This window comes from Aythya fuligula, chromosome 2 (assembly GCF_009819795.1).
Source record: "Aythya fuligula isolate bAytFul2 chromosome 2, bAytFul2.pri, whole genome shotgun sequence".
In the NCBI taxonomy this organism is placed as follows: domain Eukaryota; kingdom Metazoa; phylum Chordata; class Aves; order Anseriformes; family Anatidae; genus Aythya; species Aythya fuligula.
The window spans coordinates 139,098,797-139,123,274 of NC_045560.1; the positions used below are offsets into that span (position 1 = coordinate 139,098,797).

At 35.0% G+C, this 24,478-nt stretch overlaps 1 protein-coding gene across 29 annotated transcripts in view; it reads left to right on the top strand.

Annotated features, from left to right (window-relative positions):
- RIMS2 (regulating synaptic membrane exocytosis 2) overlaps positions 1-24,478 on the top strand; it is a 446,419-nt gene that overhangs the window by 319,605 nt on the left and 102,336 nt on the right. For 9 of the 29 annotated variants that reach the window (XM_032181305.1, XM_032181302.1, XM_032181310.1 and 6 more), the window contains one exon: positions 322-354. The exons of the other annotated variants lie outside the window; for them this stretch is intronic. In XM_032181305.1, the coding sequence (XP_032037196.1) occupies positions 322-354 (33 nt within the window). The remainder of the gene's footprint in view (positions 1-321; positions 355-24,478) is intronic. 29 annotated transcript variants of the gene reach the window in all.

Below are 24,478 nucleotides of genomic sequence, written 5' to 3' on the forward strand. Positions count from 1 at the left end.
TGATCTTTAATGTCTCATAAAAGCACTGGTCAATACAAAAAAGCATCTTCCAAAATGTTTAGAAACAGAGGACTATAGACATGTTCTTGATAGCAAATGCATTTTCACCCTTTCACATCTGATAACTAGATGTGCTGTGCAAATTCAGTCTAAATGGACATACATTCAGATACACTCGTGTTATTTTTTTTCTTCTTCTTTTTTTTTTTAATCCTTCTAAACATGTATATTGTATCTTTTATAAAACTTACGTTGTTTTTAACCCCTGTGCTTTGGTTCCCTTTTTTTGTTTCTTTTTTGTTTTTTTATTACTTTCCCTAGACAATGGAGACAAGGAGATAGAACCTTTTGAAGGTCTGTACATAAAGGAGGGTTTGTTTTTCACCTGAAAGCCTTTTTAAGAGGTTATATAGGGAAAAATAAACCCAACTGCAATTGATGTTACTTGATTGCATAGACATAGCCAGAAACATTGTGATAATTATTTAGTCTTTTTTGTATTCAGACCCATGGCTCATAAATTTTACAGGATTCTCCATGAAAAAAGATTATAAATAATATTATCTAAATACAATCATCATTAAAAAGTACCTAGATATATACCTATTTTTAAATACTAAGGATTTACAATGCAGCAAATAAGAGTATTTCAAGTTCTATTGAAGCAAGCTAACCTACATATGTATCTATCTTTTCAGGATTAGCACTTCAGGTACTTCAGGAAATTTAAGCATTTGAGGCTATTTGACATATTTGATGTTAACCATGCATTGAGTCAGAACTATGGTTTTTATTGCAAATGTGTTTTTTTACAGTAGCTGAATTACTTGGTATTTTTTTAAAGAATATAGGAGCAAAAAATAATTGAATCAAGATAGTCTTTCAAAAAAGTGATAATACTTTCACATAAAATTAAATCCCTTTCTATTTTGTACAATTGAAGCCATTTAATTTGCTTAACAAGCCATAAGATATCAATTGCAGTCCTTTGTTATACCACTGAGGGTCTATATGTAGTATAACTGTATTTGTTTCATCAGACTTTTTAATTTAGTATTTGAAATGTTTATGGTGCTTATTTCCATTTTGGAAGCAAAACTTCATGACAAGAAAACTCTGTTTTCTCAGATCATCACCCTAGTATATTCATTTCTCCGTCGTCTAATGTGCTGTGAAATGCTTATATGAAATACAATCCAGGTGTGTGAGGAAATAATCACATCTAATCACCTAATGTTTGCTGTCATTGCTATATACACTTTCATGATTTACCACTTTTCCTAGCACTTTGCTTAGCATATCTATGTAGACTGTGAGCTCTCTGGGGCAGCAATTTGAAGTACCGAATATTTTTACTGTTTGATTGGAGAGGGTAGCAGTCTTACTTACATCGTAGGTTCCATAGTGAGAAAAATAGTAAATACAATAAAATAATTATTTTTATAGGATTACTAGAATTGTTTACTCTGGTAAGTACTCCTGAAACTCTGTTTTTACTTGAAGACTAAGTAATATTTTCCTGTAATTCTGTCTAAAGCGGTCTTTTTGGAAAATCTGGGCTTTGGAAAACTGTGAAATCCACAGATACTGGAGTTTTCATCAAAGTGTCATCAGAGACTCAAGCCACAGTACCTAGACAAATTTCGTATTGAATTTTGCAAGTATAAAGGTGGAAAATACCGTAGTTAAAAATTCAATCTATAGTTATCCAGCTATCACACAGTATTCTATGTAATTTTCTGTCATGAATTAAGAGCTCATATTCTAATTACAATCTAATTCTATTTTGAGGCTTTTTCTATTCTTTTTTAGGATTTTCTAATCCTTTTCTTGAAGGGAAGTAGTCAATTTCTTTAAAAGGAATAACCCTGTACAAGAACAGCAGATTACCTAACTTATGGCAAAGGCAGAATATAATTATGATTAATAGTAATTTTTGACTCTGGAGAATTGCATTTTACAAAAAGTAATTTTCAGCAATTGAAGTGCCAGTAATAAAAACTGAAATCTAGTAGAATCAAAAACACTGACTATAGTTGTATGGGTGGACTTATGGTATTATTTAGCAAATAAATCAGCAAGTAAACCTGAAAACTTTGTAGACATTTGAGTAGATTTTTGTGTGTTATTATAAGACCTGTTGGTATTCAAAAGAGTTGCCTCAATAAGGGAAGGTTGTATGACTGTACTGGAAAATGCCATTGTCTTGGAGAAGTAGTCCTTTCTGTTCCCATAGAAGCATATAGTTGACTTAAATGAGAGGAGATTTTATATTGCATGGAAACACACTGTGAAGGCTAGCTTTTCTGTAATTTGAAATCAAGGATTCTGTGACTAGATAAAGTTAAAATTATACCAATGAAAGGAATTAATTAAATATATGTTGTAGATAAACAGGAGTTAGAAGGCATTTGAGTCTTGTAGAAGAAAAAGAAAAACCTCTGTAACTCCTACAGTATCCACATATAATTTGTATAAATTTGAATAATCTATTGCAAGGTGGCCATTGCATAACGTTTCTTAAAATGTAGTGCAAATGCCGGTACTCAGGTAGGAAGAAGGGAGCTATTTGCAATTTTGTTCTCGTGCAGCACTCAGTATAAGGTGGAATATGTCTTGCTTACATTTATGTGATTAGAACTGGAAGGGCAGGAATCTACAGGAAAAAAACCTGTGGGTAACTGCTTTACTGATTAGGATCAGCATTAAAAGAAATTGGCCTGAGATTTAGTTCAGTGAACTGTGTTATGTGGTTGTAGATTCTTGTTCCAAGAATCTTTTAGATTCTAAACTCCAGAACAGCCACAGAAGTTTGTTTTTATGGAATTTATCTGAGTAGCTGTGAACGACCATTCCTAACGGTAGAACACTGACGTATCTGCCTTCTTCTCAATCCCCCACATACTCAGCAGGAGAGCATCCAGATATGACTAGCTATGTTGCATTTGCAATCTTTCATGGTCATGAATCTTCGCCTAATTCCTTAGCTTCCTGCAGCTGCATTGCTTCAAGTATCAGATTTACCTGTTCAGTGAGACTGGGTATCTCTGAAATGTACATTATTATCTTAACTAGCTAGAACGTTCCATGAGCATCTAGGTAATTTTACTTTTGCTTGTAACTTCTTCATGTAGTATATTTTCATGTTAGATGAATGGAAAATTGTTCTGGTCTGGGACCACTTAAGGTTTGACCAGATTTCCACTAACAACACGCCACAGGACGTTAGCTGAATTTATGCATATTTTTAAGTTATGATAGAGGTACATATATCTTGTTTATAATCAACATTTGTAGAAAAAAACAAGAGTATTAAATAGTACCTGGTTTTAGCATTTAAATTGGTATATGCCTCTTAAAGGTTCTGTGTTATCCATACTATAGACCATAAATGAATACTGGGATATTTATAACTCTGTAAGAATTAGCAAGACCTTTTTCTCCCTGTTTGTTTCTATATTATATTCCTTTGTTCTTCCTCATCTTGGTAGAAGGGTGAACTCAAGGACTGCTTGCTGCTAGTTAAAATAGAACACTATAAAGTGGTCTTGAAAATATTCAATATTAACCCTTTTGATTTACTGTTAATTACTAACCAAAGAGGGAGTACTTTTTCCTAACAGAGATTTTTCCTTCTACTTCTTAAGAATAAATATAGCTCTTCTTCATCCCTACCAATTCATCCAACCAAAAACCTAGAAGATTGTCAGGCCAAACAACTGCCATAAAACCTTAAAATATAAAAATGAAGTGCTGAGAAATTCAGCCGATAGTAGAGCTCAGCCAGAATTTGCCCTTCTATTTATGCTCGGTGGTACAGACTTTAATTACATGATCTCATAATAATCTGGTGTTATGAAGAAGTTATTTCAGAGACCATTAAAGCTGACATTAATACTGATTAACTGTCCTCTCTTAATTTCAGGTATGGGTGGTCTTATTCCAGAATAAAATTATCTACAAATGGAATTAACAGGGGTAGTTGATTAGCTTTAATCAGGGATAGCTGTCAGCTATAACTCCATTTTTTTTTCCTCTCACTCTGACAGAGTTTCAAGGCTTTAAATGAAAATAGCTATACTATCAACTGCATTGTCACAAGTCAGGCAGAATGGAATGTGAGTTACTGAGATACTCTGATGGTTAGGAAAACACAACTATTTACTGTTTTGTCTCATTCAGAGCATAATTTCCCACTAAATGAACATAATTTTGCAACATAAGAAGGAATTTTATTCTGTATTTTTCAGCACCCTAATGTAGCTTGATGGGATGTAGAGAAAGATTATTATAATGAAGTTGCAGAGAACCTGTATCTACACTGGTCACACTTCTGTCATATTCTGTCAGCTGCACTTTCACAGGTTTTTAAAAATACATGGCATACTGGTAGTTTGCGTTGTAGAACATGATTGATCACATATGCATCATACTGGATAGGAACTTGGACTAACTTAAGCTTGGCTGGGAACTTGTAGTCAATCAGCAGAATTCAAAAACCACAGATATAAATATTTGCACCCATCTTTTTGTGCATACATTTCTGTGGTACCGATTGTGTGATGTTAGACATTTTCATTCTTGCACAGGGTTAACTCTTGCATTATGTGTGTTTAACAGCAGAGGGGAATGGCTGTCTTCTGATAATGCAGGAATACCTCTTTTTATTATTTTTTTTTTTATTTTTTATTTCCGCTAGGAATTTGCAAAAATAAACCTTTGGACCTTTGGGTTTTACTTGTGGATGCTTAGTTCAATCTCCTGAGAGGCAGTAGAGTTCAGCCCCTAATTATTCTGAGGACTTTTCAAATATTTTATTTGCATTAGTACAGTTCCATTGAAAAACTTGAGGAAATGTTACCCATAACACAGGGCTTACTTGAAAGGTTCGTACCTTTCAGAGGAAGTAATGGTTCATAGTATTCTCGTGTATTGGCAAAAGGAGGAATTAAAAACCTGTCTCTTCATGCCATTTGAAGGTCTTAGCTTCTAGGTCTGATTCTAATATTGGCATAAAGAAAAATGAGCAAACAGTCATACATCTGTGCTCATGACAGCCATGGTTTATTTATGTGTTAGGGTACCAACATGCCAAAACCATTTTAGTTCAATTCTCCTGGAACCAATTTTGTTAAAAGTCTTTGACACACCTTTTATACGTGATTTTTTTCTCAATGAGAAAAGGTTGACTGTAGACATGGTGTCCCTGCTGAATATTTTACAGTATGGAACAGATACAATTTTGGTTGCAATTTAAATATCATGATTTTATCACAGAATTACAAAACAGAAAGCTACGTAGATGTTAGTTTCCATTGCATTGGCATTGATTATTACCTAAATCTTTCTCCTTATTAGCAATAACCAGTTAGAACTAGCATGAAATCATGATTTTAAAACTGCCTGCTAAACCTAAAGTCAAATAATTCAATGAACCGTGTAGTTGCACATAAACCTATACAAGTAATGAGAGAAATGTAAAAAAAAAAAAAAACTTGGAAAAAGAGTACAAAAAATCAATAAGTAATCATAATCCGAACCTTGAAAAACTACAATATATTGCATCATATCAAAACAATGCTTAATAACTGGCATTTAAATGAAAGCAGCCTTACGGTACACCAGTTATTCACCACAACACTTTTCTATGTTGTTATGGTTGTTACCCTGGTATTAGATGAGTTTTGTCACAAAAACTTTTGGTTCTTATTTAATGAGATAAAAGAAGTGCACTTATGGTGTTTATAACTTTAATCATACATGTTTATATACCTTCACTGTTATTTCCAGCTATTTCAGTATTCTCTAAGATTTAGATATGCTCTAGGCAGCAGTATCTATCTAGCTATAGGTACTGGTGGAGAAGCACCTATCTTTCTGAATTCTAACCACTCTGAAATCCAGGTGAAAAGCCTATTACCTGGCAAATTGAGGATACTTTTTTTTTTCCAAGCTGGAGAAACATTTGCTTTGTTTATTCAGCACATATTAAGGTACAGAGTATGCCCACTTGCTTAGGATTTATACATAGTTTTAAATACGCTCTTTGAAAATGTAGGCCTGTCTTCTCTTGCAAGAGAAACTAAACCAAAGCCAAGCAGTAGATGCTTGTGAACCAATTATACATCAATATATGTCTGCTTTTTCTGCTTTGGTATTTATTGTCTGCTTTCTGATGTTTCAATAATTCATTAAGAAATTGGGTTATTAAGGACGGCATATGACCATCATTACTTTCAGAAGAAGGTCATTGGAGTAAACCAGAAATATTTATGAAAAATAGCAAAAGGATTCATTCAATTTTTAATTCACAGAAAATAATGTATGTGACAGATTGAGGGTTTTTATGTTATTGTGGATGTTTTTTGTTTGATATTTATCTTTTATTTGACAAGCTTGTAACAAAGCATGCATGTTTTTGTCTTGCTTTTTTCCCCCCGTCATACCTTGCTTAAACAAATGCAGCAGGAGATGAAGAAAACAAGCGTATTGGAGTGCAGGAATCGGAGGTCGAGGCAGGTCTGTCAGACCACAAGTGCCTATCTCCTTTAGTAATATGTCCCATGAGCATGTAGGGAAGCTTTGCCAGCTAGCTTGTAAATATATTCAATTAAAAATTCAGACAAGACAAACAAATTCGATATAGCATAGTTTATTTACTAGCTCGTAAATACATAAAATAGTTCAACTTGCAAAAAAGCAGTTAATTTTTTTTTCTCCCTCTTTGAAAGTACTCTGTCACTATGATAAGGTTACAGCCTTAGCCAGATCTGAGTGTACACCCCGTAGACGTGTTACCCTCTACTTTTCATTTATCCTTTTGGCAGGCAAGGAAGTAAATATTATTGTGCTGTGACACTTCTTCTTTAGTTTGTGTAGGTGGACTGATGATGCTGAACAAATAGCATTACACTGAAGTACTTAGAATATTTTGCATAATGTCTCTCATCGAGCTTGGAAGACACTTCAATCAGTAGACAAAGGAAGTTAGTATGATAAGAGCTGATGATCAAATCAAATAGATGCAAATATTTTTTGAACTCAAATACCATGTGATTAAAATATACAACTTTACATTCAAATTTCAGAAAACACACAGCCCTGCAGAGATCAAAAGATTTTTTCATATATCTTTTTATTTTTTTTTTTCCTGCTCTTAGATTATTTTTTTTCTCAAAGGAAGAATCATAAAAACTTAAATGTGCATTTACATGCACTGTTAATAGGTCACGTCTGGTCTGCTCTTCAAGTTAAATATTTTCTCACAAAATAATCTGTTATCCCTTTTTATAACTTTATGTGACATTACACCAACTGTTGTGGGTGTGGAAGAGCAGCACAGAGTAGCTTTTCTGGTTGTAAATATTTGGGGCTAGATCAATGCTAAATTTAGCTGTCTAAAATTGTGGTAATAAAAAAGGGTGGTACCAACCTCAAAACCAAGGAGCACAGCCCAGAGAAGGATAATGTGGTGCAGTTATTACTGCAGTTATGTGGAGAGAATCAGGTGCTCTAGCAGGCCCAAAGAAATAATAAGCTCAGCAAAAAAAATCATCTTGCACTAGCTGGTAGGAAAAGTTACCAATGCCTAAAATCCCGTCCCTACTTTACAATATAATTGCTTGAATCACAGTTCATCTGGAATCCTATGACCTGGATTCTGCTTCCATTGGTATTTAATAGAAGAAAATATGGATTGCTGTTTTCTTCTTAAAGCCAGAAATAATTACTGTGATAGGACTCATTACTGGTTCAGAAATCTGGATATTAGAATTTGAAGAGTTGGCAGCTAGAAAGCAGGACTTTTTCTTTAATTGTAGTTTGCAGTAAAGCATCCAAAGTGGCCTTTAAGATCTCAGCCTTCCCTTTTTTACATTATAGTGCAATGTACGTATTCTTGCTTTTGTTGTGATTCTGTCTCTAAGTGTGTGTTGTTCACTCGTGTGTGTACTGTTCACTCTGTGTGTTTTGTGTTAATTCAAGCACATTGCATGGAATTTTGCTAACATACTTTGCAAAATATTTGTGTGTATTGCAAAATATTAGTTATATTGTTCATCATTGTATCTGTTCCTGTTGTTAATCATCGTTGTCTGTTTTTAATGTCATAAAGATTGTGAGGAAAAACATCAAAACCCACCTGTTAATGGGAGAAAAGGCAAGTTGTGATGGTATTGTTGGTGAATTGTGGCTGTTTTCATTTACTTAGTTTTTGCTGTGTGTGTGTGTGTGTGTTCTGTAGTTCTGCTAGTTCAAAATTAGTAACTTTGTGTATCTTCAATTTTAATGTGTTGTTCTTGCTCTTAGAATAAGTATTTTCAACTGTGGTTTTAAAATCTTTCTTAGAATCAAAAGTTCCAGAAAGATTTTTTTTACGGTTATTGAGTATGTAGTTTACACCACATGTGATCGTGCTGCCTATTTAGACCAGGTGGGGTAATTTTTGTACTTCTGCTCATTTAGGAATTCTCAGTCTGCTTTGCCCTAAGAGCCCAAGTAGGTTTCACAGACATCTATGAAACTGTCTTCATTGTCTTCCATGTATTACCAGGGCTATATGCTGTTACCTCTCTTGGATATATATTTTACAAGTTTGGCACATTTTTGCTAATCAGAGGAAAGCTGGACCATTTTAGTTTGCGTATCCTGGTAAAGAAAGTCTCATACTATTAGCAATCATCTCTATTGTTTAGTTCTTATTATGTTTGATATTTTATTCCAAATGCTGTAGAAATAAGCTTAATACAAACCACTGAAATGTTGACATGGAGATACAGATTTATTACCTAATAATAGAACATGGAAGTTGCAATGAACAACCACAGCTTACTTGGCAGTTTTGAGTTCATGCTGCTAAATTGCTGTGACAATTTTGAAGGAATGTGTTACGATTTATCCAGGTACTTCTAAAGCTATATTACATTTAAACCTTATCTCATCTATATCTTCTACCAGTGAATGAAACACCGTCTAGATAGTGTCTTGGCTTTATTAAAATCTGGATATTAATTCTTACAATTCCATCTCTATCAGGAGGCCATGCAAAGGACAGCCCCAGTTAGACTATTTTGTGCTATTCCTAGCTTTCTCTTTGCTAGATTCATGTAGCAAGGAGAACACAGGTACCAGGGAGAGCCAGGATTCAGTTTTGCCTGCGATGGTTCACTCTGTTGTGGGAAACACTATTTTTAATACACTGCTTATTTCACTCTTCCTCTCATATAGTGCAGACAGACTGAGGTGCCTTTGCAGAAAGAGTGCGGTTTGTAAAGCAATGCAGGGTCTCATTTCTCTAACTCTGGAGGCTGTGCCAAAATAGTTCTGCGTGAATTCAAGAGCTGGAAATCAGCTGCCGTAAACGTATTTCATTGTTATTACCAAAGAGTTCTATGAGTTATACTTTTAAGATCCAAATTCTAACTGATAAAGTTGGAGGCTTTTGCCGCTGACTTGACTAGGTTGATACACAAGTAATCAGTTACTAAGTCAGACTAAAGCTGTTTTTATTCTTGGTTTATCTTCCACTCCTTCCACAAAACAATTTTTATAGAGAAAGCTTGAAAGAGGTACTTTGCACGATAAACTAAATCTTACTAACCTATTTTAAAGATGCGTTAATACATTTTGTGGTTTAGAACATCCTTCTCCAGAGTTCTTTCAGTCCAGAGGAGTCACCTGTGCCTCATACTTGATTTCAAATATTTATTACCAAAAAAAAAACACAACCGTCTCTTACAATTCTCCCTCAGGTCTTTTTATTATTTTTTTTTTAATGTATTTTGTACAACACCTTTTGATCATTTGTGTTTGGAAGAGAAGGCTCCTGAAATTTTTAGGTAGAAATATTTCTACCTAATTTCTACTGCCTTAATTTTAGGTGCATAAAAGATGCTGTAGTTACTGAAGCAGAACTTAAAGCCTTTTGGATTATCAGCTCCCTCATTCTTTAGAGTATTTTTTATAATTACACAACAGCTTTGTCTATTTTATGGGAATCAGGAATGCTTCTCAGTTTTTATCTCCCAGGTTCAGAAGTGTTTGGAGCCTATTTGTTTGTTGAGTCTATACCAAGACAAGACCCAAGTCACCAAGTTGTGCCCTTTCCCTGCACTCCAGTTTCGAAGCGCACGGGAGCCCCACCACAGTGTGAGCAGTCCAGATGCCCAAGAGTTAGAACGGACATTTCACAAAATAGAATTTCAGACTTTCTGCATGGTTTAGGCACAATTTAAAGAATTTAGGTGACCGAAGTGCAAACCAGGCAGAATAAGGGAGCCCCAGTCAAAGAAGCGGTCCCAGGTTAACTTGCAGAACTAGTGGATACACGTGTTTTTTGAAAACTAAGCGTGTTGCTGTCACGCCAAAGGGACTCTCATCCTGCTGGCAGACCTGAGCATCTTCTTCCATCTAAGATCATGTGGGACTCCTGGAAATGGGGCTTACACCTTGCCTGAACTACTAAACATGACAGCCATGAGTCTCTTGTGTGCTCTCTATTTCCCTGCTCATAGAATCCAGGCTTTGCTAAGAGACCATGGCAGCTTCTGAATTTTGCATGAAGAATGATACTGATTATGTTTAATGTGTGCCGTGAGTATACCTTACAAATTTATGTGTGTTATGAGAACTTAGGGAGGGTAATACTAGATTTTAATTAAATTCTAGTTCAAGCAAAGTAAGGTTTAAGTAAGGTATTGAGCTATTGAGGCTGCTCTAGTTGTAGGAAAGCACATAACTGCAATCCTTGCTTTGGGAAAAGGGGTGGAATAAAATCCCCACGAGAACACAAAACAGAAGTAAATCACCCATAAGATGCCAGCAGCTCAGCCAGAACCAGGAGTGGGGCGGCAGGGGTGACACAAGGCAGGTCATCCCCTCTCCCTGTCCCTCAGCCCCCAGTGCACGGAAAGCAGGACAGGGCCCAGGACCATGCAAGAACCTCAACTTGAAAAAGTCCTGAATAAAGGCAGAGGAGGCTAAGGCTTCTTCCAGCTTTTCCAGCTTTTTGTGAAGGACTCTAAAGCTAGCTCAGGCTTCTCAGGCAGCTCCCCCTTATCACAAGAAGGCAGCTAAACTTCTCAGCTGCTCATGTGCACTTGTGCCCTGCCAAGAAGCATTGTGCCCTGCCAAGAAGACCATTAAAATAATAATAGCCCAGAAAGCATAAGAAATAGTATCCAAACCAGGGGCTTAAATATCCAATAGAGTGAAATAACATGTTCATTGTAACAAACTATTAGAAAAAGATCGCTCAATAAAATGATTGGTCATATATACTATAGTCACACGTTTATGACAGAGATGCAAACATGATTTATTTCCAGATATCAAGAAATATTTTGTATGAATCATTGTTACATTTCAGAATTTGTATGGAGAATTTCCATTCATGAGTTCCTCTTCTGCATTACGTGTTACAGGAGCTTACATACATGGAATATATGTGCAGAATAGCCTGAAAAATAAAACCAAATCCATAAACCAAATTAAACCTTACATCCTGCACTTTGCTGGGTGGATTTGTAGTCTGTTCCCATTTCCTTGCGTGCACGGAGCACTCACTGATAACCAAGGGCATGCAAACTTGAATAGAGACCACAGAAGAGAGGTGCAGAGCAAACGCTTGCATTTTCTTCCATGTTTATGTTGGTCATTACCTGTGATGTGCCTTATTTAAATTAATTAATCATAAGACTCTGGAGATCTTTTGACTTTTCTTTCTGCTTACCTTTCATAAAAACATGAGGACCATACCAGGTCTGACCAGAAATCCACCTAGCCTAGTGTTTGTCCCTAGCAGGCTAGGTGTGGATGCTGGGAAAAGGAACCTGAGCAGAACAAATACCTAGCAAAGCATCAGAGCTTATCCAGGATGCTGGATTCCCAGTCTCCAGTGTTTTGTGCCTCAGGGTCTTCTACAGAAACGTCAATGGTATCTTTGTGTGGTATCTCCATCTCTCTCATAAGCTCTCTGCAACCAATCTCCTGCCTTAAAGTGGTCCTGTCAAGGTAACCCTGCAGTGCTTATCCAAACAGCTGATTCAGTAGAGCTACTCTTCGGAGATATTCAAAATAAGCCTGTTCTGAATAGGCCAACAGGCCAGCTGTACCGTATTCATTTCTAATGTGTTTCTGGCATATAACCAGAAGAGGGAGCAAAACTGCTGTATTTTAAAAACATATATGAAGACAGGAAACAAACAAATCCTCCCCCACCCCAAACAATCCTGGAAAAAAGCCTTGATAGCAGCTTCAAAATAATGTCTTTGCTTTGTGATAATTAAATATACCTTCTTAAATATAGATATATTTATATTTAATGTACCATTAACTGACGATTTTATTCTTCTGGTACAGTTCCTTTATTTTTTTTTTTTTTTCTGTTGTTTATTCATGTTTGGCAGTCTGTTATATTTAGTAAAGCACCAAGTGATACTTTGATTTTTAGCTAAAGGTAGGCTGTGACTCTACTCACTAGCGTACTGTAGTATTACAACAAGTTCTCTCTGTGACGTTGTTTCACTGTATCTAACATTCTGCCCTAGACTAAGCAATAGAAGATGATTATGCTATTCCCCATGTAGAAGGACCCAGTCTAAGACAGTTAGAAAATAAGTTTAGATTGGAATTGATGATGTTTTCTGCTAGGGAATATGATGAGATGAGACTGCTACTGGATGACTTGAACTGTTAATTGATTTACAACTACAAATAATTAATGTAGCCTTGAAGTCAATTTGAAGAAAATATTTCTGGAGTAAAGGAATAACCTACAGTGCACTATAATTTTTGTTACACTAGTAATGGTAATATAAAATGTAGTTACATGGCAATATTTTTTATTACCTACCTAATGACTCCCATTAAAGTTACTTTAATGTATTCCCACTGCAGCCCCAGGGAATGAAGCCCACTATTTTTATTAATTTTTTTTTTTTCTCCAAGATGTATAGTTCAGTAATGAACATGAGATGAAAACAATAAATAATTAAGATATGTCAGCATTTTTATTGCAGTGCTGCATTAGTTAAACCCACAATATAAGTGATGCTTAAATAGCTGTTTAAGAAGAACACTTTATTTATTTTAAAATGCTGTTAGCATATCCCAGCATTCATTTGCTGATTTGGCTCAGTTTGCAAACTAGTTTCATGTGAAGTTCTTTTCTTTGAATATTCTTTTCCGTATGGAGAAAAAACTTTAGACGACCTGCTACAGTGTAAATAGGAAAGGCTAAGAAGTGGTGTCCTCAGGTATGGTGTGAAGTACTGGTACAATGTTACCTGGAGAGGCGGGAGGTCTTGCTCAAATTTTGACAGAAAAGGACTGTGAGTCTTGTCTTTAGGTATCAGACCAGAGTCTAGTTCTTGTTACAGCAGGGTAGGGGAAACTCAGCCCTGTTTTACAGAGGTATCTGGAAGCTCCCTTGATGTAGGAGCAGCAGCAGAGTTCCTTCATTGCTGGCTTTGTGTCACATGGAGCTGGCCTTGATGCCATTAACAGTGGTGTTAGGTGGGATTGGATTCATTCCTTATAAAATGTAGTACATCTGGCACAATTCACATATCATGACGTAAAGCCATTTGCTTTCCTCCACTTTTTCCAGTGGAGGTTTGACAAAGCTGGATTTTTTCCCTCTTGGTGGACTTTCTTTTATTATATCTCTTTTTGTATTTTCTTTTATTATAGCTCTTCTTATTTTCTTAGGGAATTTGCTTTGTAAATTAAAACTTGCATAATGTGAATTTAGCCTTTTCTAAAATAAGTCTAATTAATTCCTCTTCTCCTTGTATTCTTAATGCATGAGTTAAAAATCATGAGCATCTGGTTCAAAATGTAGTTTCTTAGCTTTTGACAATTTATTCCACAGTTCTAATGGCTTTTCACTGTGCTGCTTCATGTTTAATAAGCACTAGCAAAATCCACTTTTGACTCATTTTTAAAGTAGTTGTCACCATAAATTATTAAGAATATAATTCCTTTCTGAGTGTTCAACTTACAGCATTAAAAATAGAAGTTCTGAGAATTTTTCATTTGCAGGAAAAGATGACTACATTAAGTATGTCCTGGTGAAAAAGTGAAGACTTTATGATAAGCTAATTAAAAGTCTAAAACTCGAAACGTACTGATAAAAATTGCTTCACAGAAATTTTTGGAGCTGAAAAGAATAAAAAAGCTGAGTGGATTTAATAAAAAAAGAAATTTGAGAGAAAGTTTCAAGCAAAGGGTAACTGAGAAAAGGAATGTTATTGTCTGTAGTGCAGAGAAAAGAAGGGAGGGGGTAGTATTTGCATAAGAAAACCCTCTGTCATTAGCATCTTGGTATTCTGCTGCATCATCTTGTAGCTCTGCAGCTTGCAGCATCATTCTGCTTCAGCTGCGACATAACTGGAGCTTAGAGCACATATTTAGAAAATCAGAAAAGCTGGAGATATGCAACAATTCTATGTTATTTCCTTACTTTTAACACTGAATATTCTAAACAAAAGTGGAATAAATGCTGAGTTTGTTTTTAACAGTAGGTATACTGGAGTGCACCAACCTGTCCCAGGCAGCATGAGCGAGTGTCATTCTCAGAAGCGAAAGGCACACGGCCAGGTGGTATCCTGATGTGCGCTGGGGAGAGAGCCTGGCTGCACAGCTCACTGTGGTGCTGGTGCCCGGGGGTAGATGCAACAATGGCATCTAATGAAACAACCGCATTTAACAATTTTATCGTTCATACTGATAGGAAGAAATCTGAATCAGTGCACCTGTCAAATCCTTCTAGCCCCAACAGTGCTTCAATAACTATAATTTTTGTACTCAGTAATCTCATCTTTTATATAATATGTGAGGTCAATGATTTTATTATGTCTTTCATTAGTCACAACTGATTCTCACAACAGAAGACAGATTGAAATTCATTTTGAAGTGAGAGTGGTGAGAAGTGAATGATAAATTAGAAAATGGGAAGATTTATTTCCAAATATTTATAAGTTGGCCAAAGAAGCTTTGATTAAAACAAGGGAATAGAAGGTGGCCCTGTGCCTTGCAGGGAAAAAAAAAAAAAAAAAAAAAAAAAAAGAGATAGAGAGATTTTTAGAGACTATAATGCAATCTAACCAGTAACCAATACTAGCCAAACTCTTGCATTGTTCCAGAAGTCAATGAAGCTTTTCATCTGATCCGAACTCAAGTACCTGCAGTCTCCATGTACTCAGTCTAAGAGTTGCACTTACCTTCTGAAAAAATGAAACAGATACTTGAATTTAATGTTGTAAGAATAACTATAGCTATAGAAGGATCCTTGAAACTTTTTTTCTGAAAGTATTTACATGGTGATACTATCACTTTTAGTATAAGCATTAAAAAGTAGCCTATATTGCTTTTTATAATGGGTTTTGCTCTTTTAAGGCATGGCAAAATATTTATTCAAAGACTTATATTTTTATTTGATGTTTATCATAAAATCAAAATTTTGTTAGGAAGAAACATAAGATTTTATTTCCACAGTTTCAAAACAGAATGTGTCTTCTGAATTTCAGTGCTACACAAAGTACTTCAAAGGTATCAGTTTGTGTTTCAACATGCATATCTGTGGTGTCCTAAAAACATTATATTGAAAATTTTATTGATGTGTTATTACTTGAAGTCTACAACTCCATCATTTTCAAAAGTGAAAGCCACCTTTCATAGGAGAGCAGCCTGTTGTAGAACAACAGCCATAGATAAGATGGCTACAGGATAACTGCAGATAACATTTTTAAATGTTTACATTCTGAATTCCAGATATCCACACAGCTCAAATAATGAGGAAAAAAAAGGTCATGGGCTAATATAATTTTATGTCTTTTTTTTTTTTTTTTTTTTAATTAACAAGATTGAGAATGTACTCCATATCTAGCATATTCTTCTCCATCACTAGCTATTTCTCTGATCACATAAGTGGTTATACCCATGCTTTATGGCTGTAAGGACCTTTGCATTTGGGGGGATCAGCAAAATAAGCAGTTTCACAACAGCCCAAACCAAAAATGGAGCTTAAGGTATTTAATCTATCTAATTGATTGGGCTAGATTTGGTTTTGACATGAGCTATCAAAAGCTTTAAAGCGTAGTGTTATGATAACCACACAGTTTAATTTTCAGAAGGTAGAGAATTTAAATGTAGACCAAAAATATCTGACATTGTCACAAAGACTAAAGTCTTGCAATCCTAGGAAATGGAGTCCCTATCTGGAGGACAGTGTACATGCCTATATCCATAGCTCTTTTCATGAGCAGATAGGTCAGAAATGCTGGTTTCAGGGTATAGGAACCGTAATTAGGAAGAGTGTCTTAATATGCCTAAAATACAGGTTGAATTTAAATCAAATTCCAGATTTTAAAAGTGAATCTGACCTACTTTTGGCTTAAATATTTTTAACTCAATTTATTGTTAAAAATACTTTTGCAATTTAAAAACAACATGCATGATTAATGGTTTGGTTTTACTTTGTTTGTTTGTTTGAATTTTTGTGAATTTGTGAAGTCTTTTCTACTAAAATATTTTTGCATGCCTTTTTAAATTCAGAGAAATATATAAATATTTAAGAAGCTATAAAATACCCTGTTCACTTTTTTTAAAATAGGAGGAGTTATTGTGTAAATAACCTCCAATGTTTTTAATGTTTGTTTGTTTTTTTTTTTTCACAATTGTTATATATAAAAGAGAGAGAAATATTTGATATATTACATAGACATTAACTTACATAGAGTATATCCTTTTCCTTGTTTAAGTTGTTGACTAAACCTCTTCATCACAGGCCTCTAAATTAAAGAAATAATCTATTTTTTTCTGTGTTAATGATAGTATTTTGTTTAGATCAAGTTGTCCCAAATGATATTAGGTGTCTTATAATGCAAGTTATATAATATTTCTGATTTTTTTTTGGTTTATGCTAGAAGTTACATGGGAGGACCAGCAGAAAAAGGTGAATGGTACAATAACTGATGAAAAGCTATTGCCGAAAAAGAAACACCATTCTGAGCCAGGTTTGTCAGGGTTTGGAAAACCACATGAAAGCATGAGACTATAAAAACACATTTCATGCTTTTGTAATGCGTGTGTGCTTGATGTACTTTTTTTCTTTTTTTTTTTTTTTTGGTGTGGAATTTTTAGTATGTAGAGACTATTTAGAATAGTGTTGTACATAGTTCTGTTTTAGAATAGCAAAAATAGATCTGCTTTTGTACACAATTGTGTTAGAATGCACATACATTAGAAAAGAAATATTCTGGCATATTATTAGACTTAGCTTGCTCTTTAGATTTGAACTTTGTTATAATTTATCCATGTGTGCAAGCTTCAGGAATCCAGGTATAAGTCATGTTGATTCTTGTTTAGTTGACTGAACAAAGGTATCTACTGCATGCAAGGTGAGAAAGTCATCTTCAGAGACTTGAATCTGAAACCCTCGTGTACTGTCATGGCAGAAATAACGTTGTGACCTTTTTTTTTTAGCATGAGCTGCAATTTATATCTCCATACAGCTGGAGTTTGCAAATCTATCCTGTACATGAGTGGATTTCTTCTGGAGCTAAGAACTATCAAAAAGTTTCTTCCACCCCAAACATTAAGTGCAATTATTCAGCTCTGTCTTCATTACTACAATTGCATAACAATAAGAAGCAAGCCTAATAATAGTGATGATAATGCTGATGGTAATAATAGTATTGTTCTCTCCTCTGAATCAGACAATAAGAGGTGCTAATCACATTATTTTAATCACTTATAAAAATGCACTGTGATGTTATGGTGATGAACACATTGTAAAATGTAGAGAAGAGTGGAGTAGAGTAGAGTAAGAATGGAATAGAATAGGACTATACTAGACGAAGAAGCTTTAGATTGCAGGTTTTGTCCTGTATTTAAATGTTGATGCATGTCTCTCAAATGAATGGGGGTTTTCCAGTTCCAAGAGTACAATGGTATAGTTCTTGTCTGCAGATCTCTCTCTGGCCATAATAATTGTCTCATTCTAATAACAACACTTTTCCCAGTCATGTAAGTTAAAGTTTACATGACTGGACATTTGTACCACCTCCTAAGTGCTGTAATCTTAATTTTTTGGCTTACTTACATGCTGAACACCTCCAAGTTTCTTGTTGAATCTGAACTATGCAGGTTCAAGTGCAAAAATCAGGACTGAAGAGGAGCAGCAAAATCCAGATTCAGTCTCTAAACTAGAAACTGGGGAATATAGCTGCATAAGGACAGACCTTCATTTGAATTCCATGCTTCCTGACGTTTTAATTCATCAGAGAAAGTTACAGGATAAAACAAGTATTGCTTGTAAGAGCCAGTCTTGCAATGTAAGTGTATCTTCTTTTGCAGCTGAATGTCTTAGGTATTGAATGAGAAATTCAGGATACAACATCTGCATATCTTCACTGTTGCCTTTCCAGGGTAATTTTTGCAGAATAATCTCTCTGCCCAGACTTTTCCTGTACACCATAGTTAGGTAAGAGCATTATCTCCATCTCCCAGCTGAGGTGGGCTTAAAAATGTAGTGCTCTGTTGTCTAGGCAGATGGCACATCCATTGTTATTAGCAATAACTTGTTTGGAGTCACCTTCCACATTCTTAGAAACAAGAGCCATACTTCGTTAGATGCCTGCTTTTAGGGCATTGTAGATTTTGGAATGTGAGGAAAATCTTGTAATTCTAAGACAAGAAAACAGGTGGCAGAATAGAAATCGGAAACAAAGGTGGGCATTAGAAGTAGTTACTTTTGAAAGCATTTGTATATCAGAACAATATTTATCTGATTTTCTTTTTTATCTATTTTTTCCTCTGGAACAGTATCACTGATCTCAAGTACTGCTGCGGATACACAAAATTGGTTTGGAAAGCCACAGTCACAATTGCCAAACCCCAGAATAGATAAAGACTTGAGAAAAATTTTGCACTGCACTTCACAGCCTTAGGTCTTTATGTAAAGGCTGATGTCTGATAAGAACATGAATTCTGCTTTGATTTTTGTTTTCAGGATTGTCTTTCATGGTATGTACACTTGGGACAATGATGTGTGATGTTTCATGGTGCTTTTCCAAACTGATTCTCTATACTGAAGAGGCAGGAGAAATGGTGGAGTACCAGCATAACACACACCTGCAGCTTTCAGGATGCAAGTTAACTGCTATGTGTGGCACACTGCTGGCCCCTACAGACATCCCTATATCATTACAAACCCATAGTATCTTCATTTTCAAGGCATACCAGAAGCAGGGCAACTAGGAGGAGATTCCACTGTACTCACACCTGGATGTTGAGATATATTTGATCTATAACCAGTGATGTGGCCTGATTAAGGAAGCTTCAAATTGCTTGAAGCTTGTCAATATGGGATTTGCCCTCTGCAAGGGCTGTGCTTTCTTTCTTTAAATGTTTTGTTGGCACAGCGCACAGCAAGGAGATACTACCACAACTTAGTCCCTGGCTGAAGTTGGCAGTCTACAAAATGCAGCAAGGAGGTATATGGGTACCTAATATTGCTGTTGCCCTCTTTTAATTGTCTTTTCATACAAATAATTTTCTGCTATAGCAGAAACTTGTCCTGTTTTTTAGGTTTTGTTCGTCTCTTAAGAATTTAACCTAACCAGTCACGTGGAAACAGCCAGGTAGAATTACAGCTAAGAAAAGCTGTGAGAAAAATGAGACACTGATGACATGAATACGTTGAGCAAATTACTGGGACTGTGAACAAATTGTAGATAAAAATATAAATAGATAATAAAAATAATTCAAAGTAAAAAAAGGAATAATAGTAATGCTATATCATGGGAAGCATTAAAATAATATGTGGGACTACAATCATTTGTAGGTCTTTAAAGGTCATTAAAGAAGCAAAATGGTTCTTTTGTTTCAGGCTCTACCACAGAAGATGCTGATAAAATTCTGGCTATCAGAAACCAACATGTTTTTTCAACAACGCCCTAAATCTCTAAGTTCTGAGGCAATTGCCAAAACTGTTGTTCTGTATGTTTCAAAGAGGCAATTATATTTAAGTAAAGGAATGGAAGAGCAAAACTGCAGAACCATAGCCAAGCATAACATGGAAATTCAAGCCAGCGCTTGAATGTGTGTGCCCTTCCTTTAGCTGGCAGCATCCTGTGAGAGAGCACTGCATTCTCCGGACACCACTGGATCAAAGAGCACACAGAATACTTATGTGCTTCTATCTAACATACTAAGCATTTCCACTTTCACAGTGCCTCTCTCTGAGCTGTAATAGATGACAAACTAAAGAGAATAGAGGTCTAGTCACATTTTCTTGGTCAGTAGAAGAAAAAAAAACAAAAACATTTTCATATGCTTTTGTATTTTTATACATACTGTCCTCAGAGAACAACTTGGAAATGCAGTAGGCTGGGGTGGAAGTGCATGGTTTATTTTGTTTATTTTGTTTATTTTGTTGTTTTGTTTATTTTCAATAGATATACAGTTGAATAAGATACTGTTTTTCCTTAAAAAATCAATTATTTTCACCTGGTATCATCACTCATCTCTTCTGAACCTATAGGGTTATTTAAGGGAGAAAGCACATCGTTTAGGGCACCAGGGCAGTAATAATCATTTCTGTTGCCTGTAAACTGTTGTACAAGTGAATAATCAGTCTCACTATCCAAAGTCTGGGAGGTGAACGCAGTCTAGCAAACTGCGTTTCCATCCAGAGATGATACAGGCGATGCAGGAACAATCTATGTGAGATAGCAAAGGAAGTATTACTGTTTTTACCCTGTTTTTCATACTTTAGGCTAGTAGATTTTACATTTATTATCTGAAAACCATTCTGTGATAGTTTCATTATCGCTGCCTCTTGAGAAGATGGCAATGTCATCAGATGTCCAACCCTTGTCAACACTTTTAATTTCAAAGCAATGGTCAAATAACATAAGGAAACGCTGACATATTTTGATATGATTCAAAAAGGAGACCGATTATTTTAAATGCACTTGTACATCTCAGGATGGAAAAAGGTCAAAGTGGGGTGCTTCTGTAATAATTTGGGGAAGGCAATACTTCTTTAATACTGTATTAAGGTTGTAGAGGAATTGTAACAATGGTAAGTTAAGCACATCAGAAAACACAAAGGCATGCTTACAAATGGTAAGTCTTTATATACAGTGACTGGTTTTCAATCTGAAAGAAATCATGGCTTATGTCTTTATCCTGGTGGAAGCATTCCTTAACTATACACAGGAAAAACCTTTCTGAGATAACATCTTCGTAGTTGAATAGTTCATCTATTGTCATGGAATCAGCTGAAGTAGTAATACAGTAGTAAAAAAATAATTCAAAACAAAATGGTGGTTATTTTAAAATAAGTTTGTAGTTAGTAAGTATGGTATCATAAGTATGATAGAATGTACATTAAAAAAAATGCTGTTAGAAATGGGGAATAAGATTAGTCAGGAAAAGGCAAAGTATTTTTGCTGAAGATGGGCCACTCAGAGAGAGGTGAGAACACAGTAGCACTTCATGTAAAGGCCATCATGAGCAATGGACAAATCAAAAATTATGGTTAAACAAGAAAGCTGGTATAAAATTGCCATCTTGTGAAAAGGAGAGGAGCTGAGTGGAGTCAGGGACTAGTTTATGATTGCTGAAGAGAAAAAGTCACTAGGCAGTAGAACAGTTGTCAGAAGAACAGTGGGAAAGTAAAAGAAGTCATCTGGGGCCCTGATGCAAGGGCCCTCTGGTAGGGCTGGTGAAGAAAATACAGAAAAGGTTCTTACAAAGATGCTGTGAGATCTGGAAAGCAGTGAAGTGGGCAAAATTTACAGAAAAAGCTACATATTACATGCCATGTTGAATCTGTGAAGATTGTTTGACCCGTGCCAATTGAGAAGCAATTCAGATTGAATATATCATATGAATAATTGTTTTCTCAAAAGAATACGAGTGTTCCCACTAGATTTTGGAATGATGGACTCCTTTTTTAATTAATAGATGTTGTGTATAACAGACGTAGAGTACTTATTTTAAATAAATAAAGTATTTACTTAAAATTTACTTTCTATGTTTCCCTGTACCACTTTGAAAGTCAATATGCCTACTCTGTACCAAAGTAACAGAGTATTATCCTTATCTCTGGGTAGGAATTAATGACAATTTCCATATTCTTACTGTCTTTACATAGCATGTATTTTATATAGCATATATTAAGCCTTGCATATATGCTGTAGTTACAAAATTGAATGCATTGCTTCTGTCTTCCTGTGTTTTCTTCATCTTATTTAGTCCTCAGCTAACATTTTTGAGCAAAAATGTCAGCATCTGTCCAGGGCGCAACTGTCATTTTGTGTGTGTGAGTTTACACTTTAAGATGAAAAACTCACTTTTAACTAGTAAGAAAGTACCTCATTAAAAACATTGAAAGTATGAAATGGGTTCTGTATCTACAGGAAGGGTAACTGGAAGACGTGTTTTAATGCTATTAAATAAGATTATGGAAGACTGATTTTATGCAGACTTGAACATAGTCAAATAGCCATTCACTCTAAATCTTCTTTTAACAATTATTTCTGCACTTAACTATTCTGCTTTGTAGTCCTCCTCTTTTACCAGTATCCTCAGCATTACAGAATTTGACTGGTGGTAGGGAACATCTTCCCAGAGAGCTGCATGCTTTATGTCATTCTTTAAGTCTAATCACATCCAGACTAGGGACGTATACTTATGGAACATGCAGACTTGATGGAGCATCTCTTTTTTAAAGTCTCCTCCCTGTTTTAAGATTGTGCCTATGTGATTGTGCTGTTGCATGTCTTATGGCATAAAGAGTGCTCACAAATGAGGCTTTTCTGTGAAGCCACAGAAGGTTCTGAGGGCAGAAATGCAGTGAAAGGTCTTTGTTTTTAAGGAGCAAAGAAAACTGAAATTAAGAAAAGCTTTGAAGAAAGGAAAAAAAAAAAAGAATAACTTACATCTCGTTGTCCCATGCTACTTTTAGAATTTCAGATGGGCATGTTTGCTATACAAGGTTTCAAGCACATTTTTTTTAAATTAAGTTCCTAAATACTTCTCTTTAATAACTGACATTACTTACAGCAAAAAGCTCTGTATCAAAGCATGACAAAATAGTTGATATTTCTCCTGTTTTACCCAAACTTGTAATACAATAGCTGGTTTTCATTTGTTTTAGAAGTTTATTCATTCAAAGAGTCTAATTTGTTTATAAATCTGTGTGTAATACCCAGACTCCATACCACACTCAAGATACACAGTTTATACAAACAAATGCTTGTTCCACAAGAAAGCAATAAAGATGCAAATGAAAACTACCAATTGACACCTAAATTTAATAGAATTTTATTCCATGATTTTGTTTGCAGATTTTAATACATTTCTATCAACAAAGATTGAATGTAGTGTATTTCAAGCTCCAGAACTAGAGAATTTTCATGAATGATCCAGAGAGATTTATGGATCCAGAGAGATTCATGGGTAGCTTCTTAATCATGAGGAGATTGGTTCCTATTAAGTGCTATTGCATCTAAATTAATAGGTCTAATGGAAGGATATTGGTGCATTACTATATCACAAACTACTTCTAATTCACTAATGCTTGCAACAATTAATATACACATTTTACAAACTATGTATATCAAGAAATGAGATATCATCTGAACAGTTATCCACAATAAAGAAAAAAAAAGACAATATATTTGTAAATATTTTTTCCCAACGCTTTGCATGAGGGCTTTTAAAAATTCAGTTTTTAAAACATATCGCCAGATGTGTCTCATACGCAGCCAAATACTGGCTATTCCTTGCTAGAATCCTCCAAAGGGGTCCTTGGCATATTACTAACTTGGAAATTAAGTGGTTCTAAACATCTTCTGAAAACTTCTGAAGTTTTTAAATTTTGGCTTAATGTAGTATATGGCTTAAAGCTATGCTATCCTTACAGCTATTAAAATCCACAAATGGGGTAAAAGGGTGTCATGATAGAGACTTTCTAATGATAGTGTTTGGCATAGTAGGAGTGCTTGCTTTGGGGCTGTAGATAATATATAAACACACAGATAACAGAAAACATTTTCAGAAAAAAAAAGTTTTTATTTTTTTTTGCTGGGTTTCTGATGATGGTAATAATGATCTATTTATTTAACTGTTACAGAAATTACAGCTACATTGTATTAATATGGGCTGTATAAAATTAAGGAGAAATAGGTCTTTATTTTCATTGTTAATTTCATACTATGGATTCATTGCACTTTATTATGCAATTTACGCACCATTACTTTTATTTTTTTTAACATATGAACACATAGCATCCTTTGTCAAAACTGTCAGCTGCTATGCTTTCATATTATATATCTCAAATATAGCACTTAACTGTGTTCATCCTGTAAGCAAATTTAATTGCCTTAAAGTGAATTCCAAATGTAAGTTACAATCTGTGTTTACAGTAAAGTTTTGGTGCAGTCTTGACATTTGTTGGATGAAA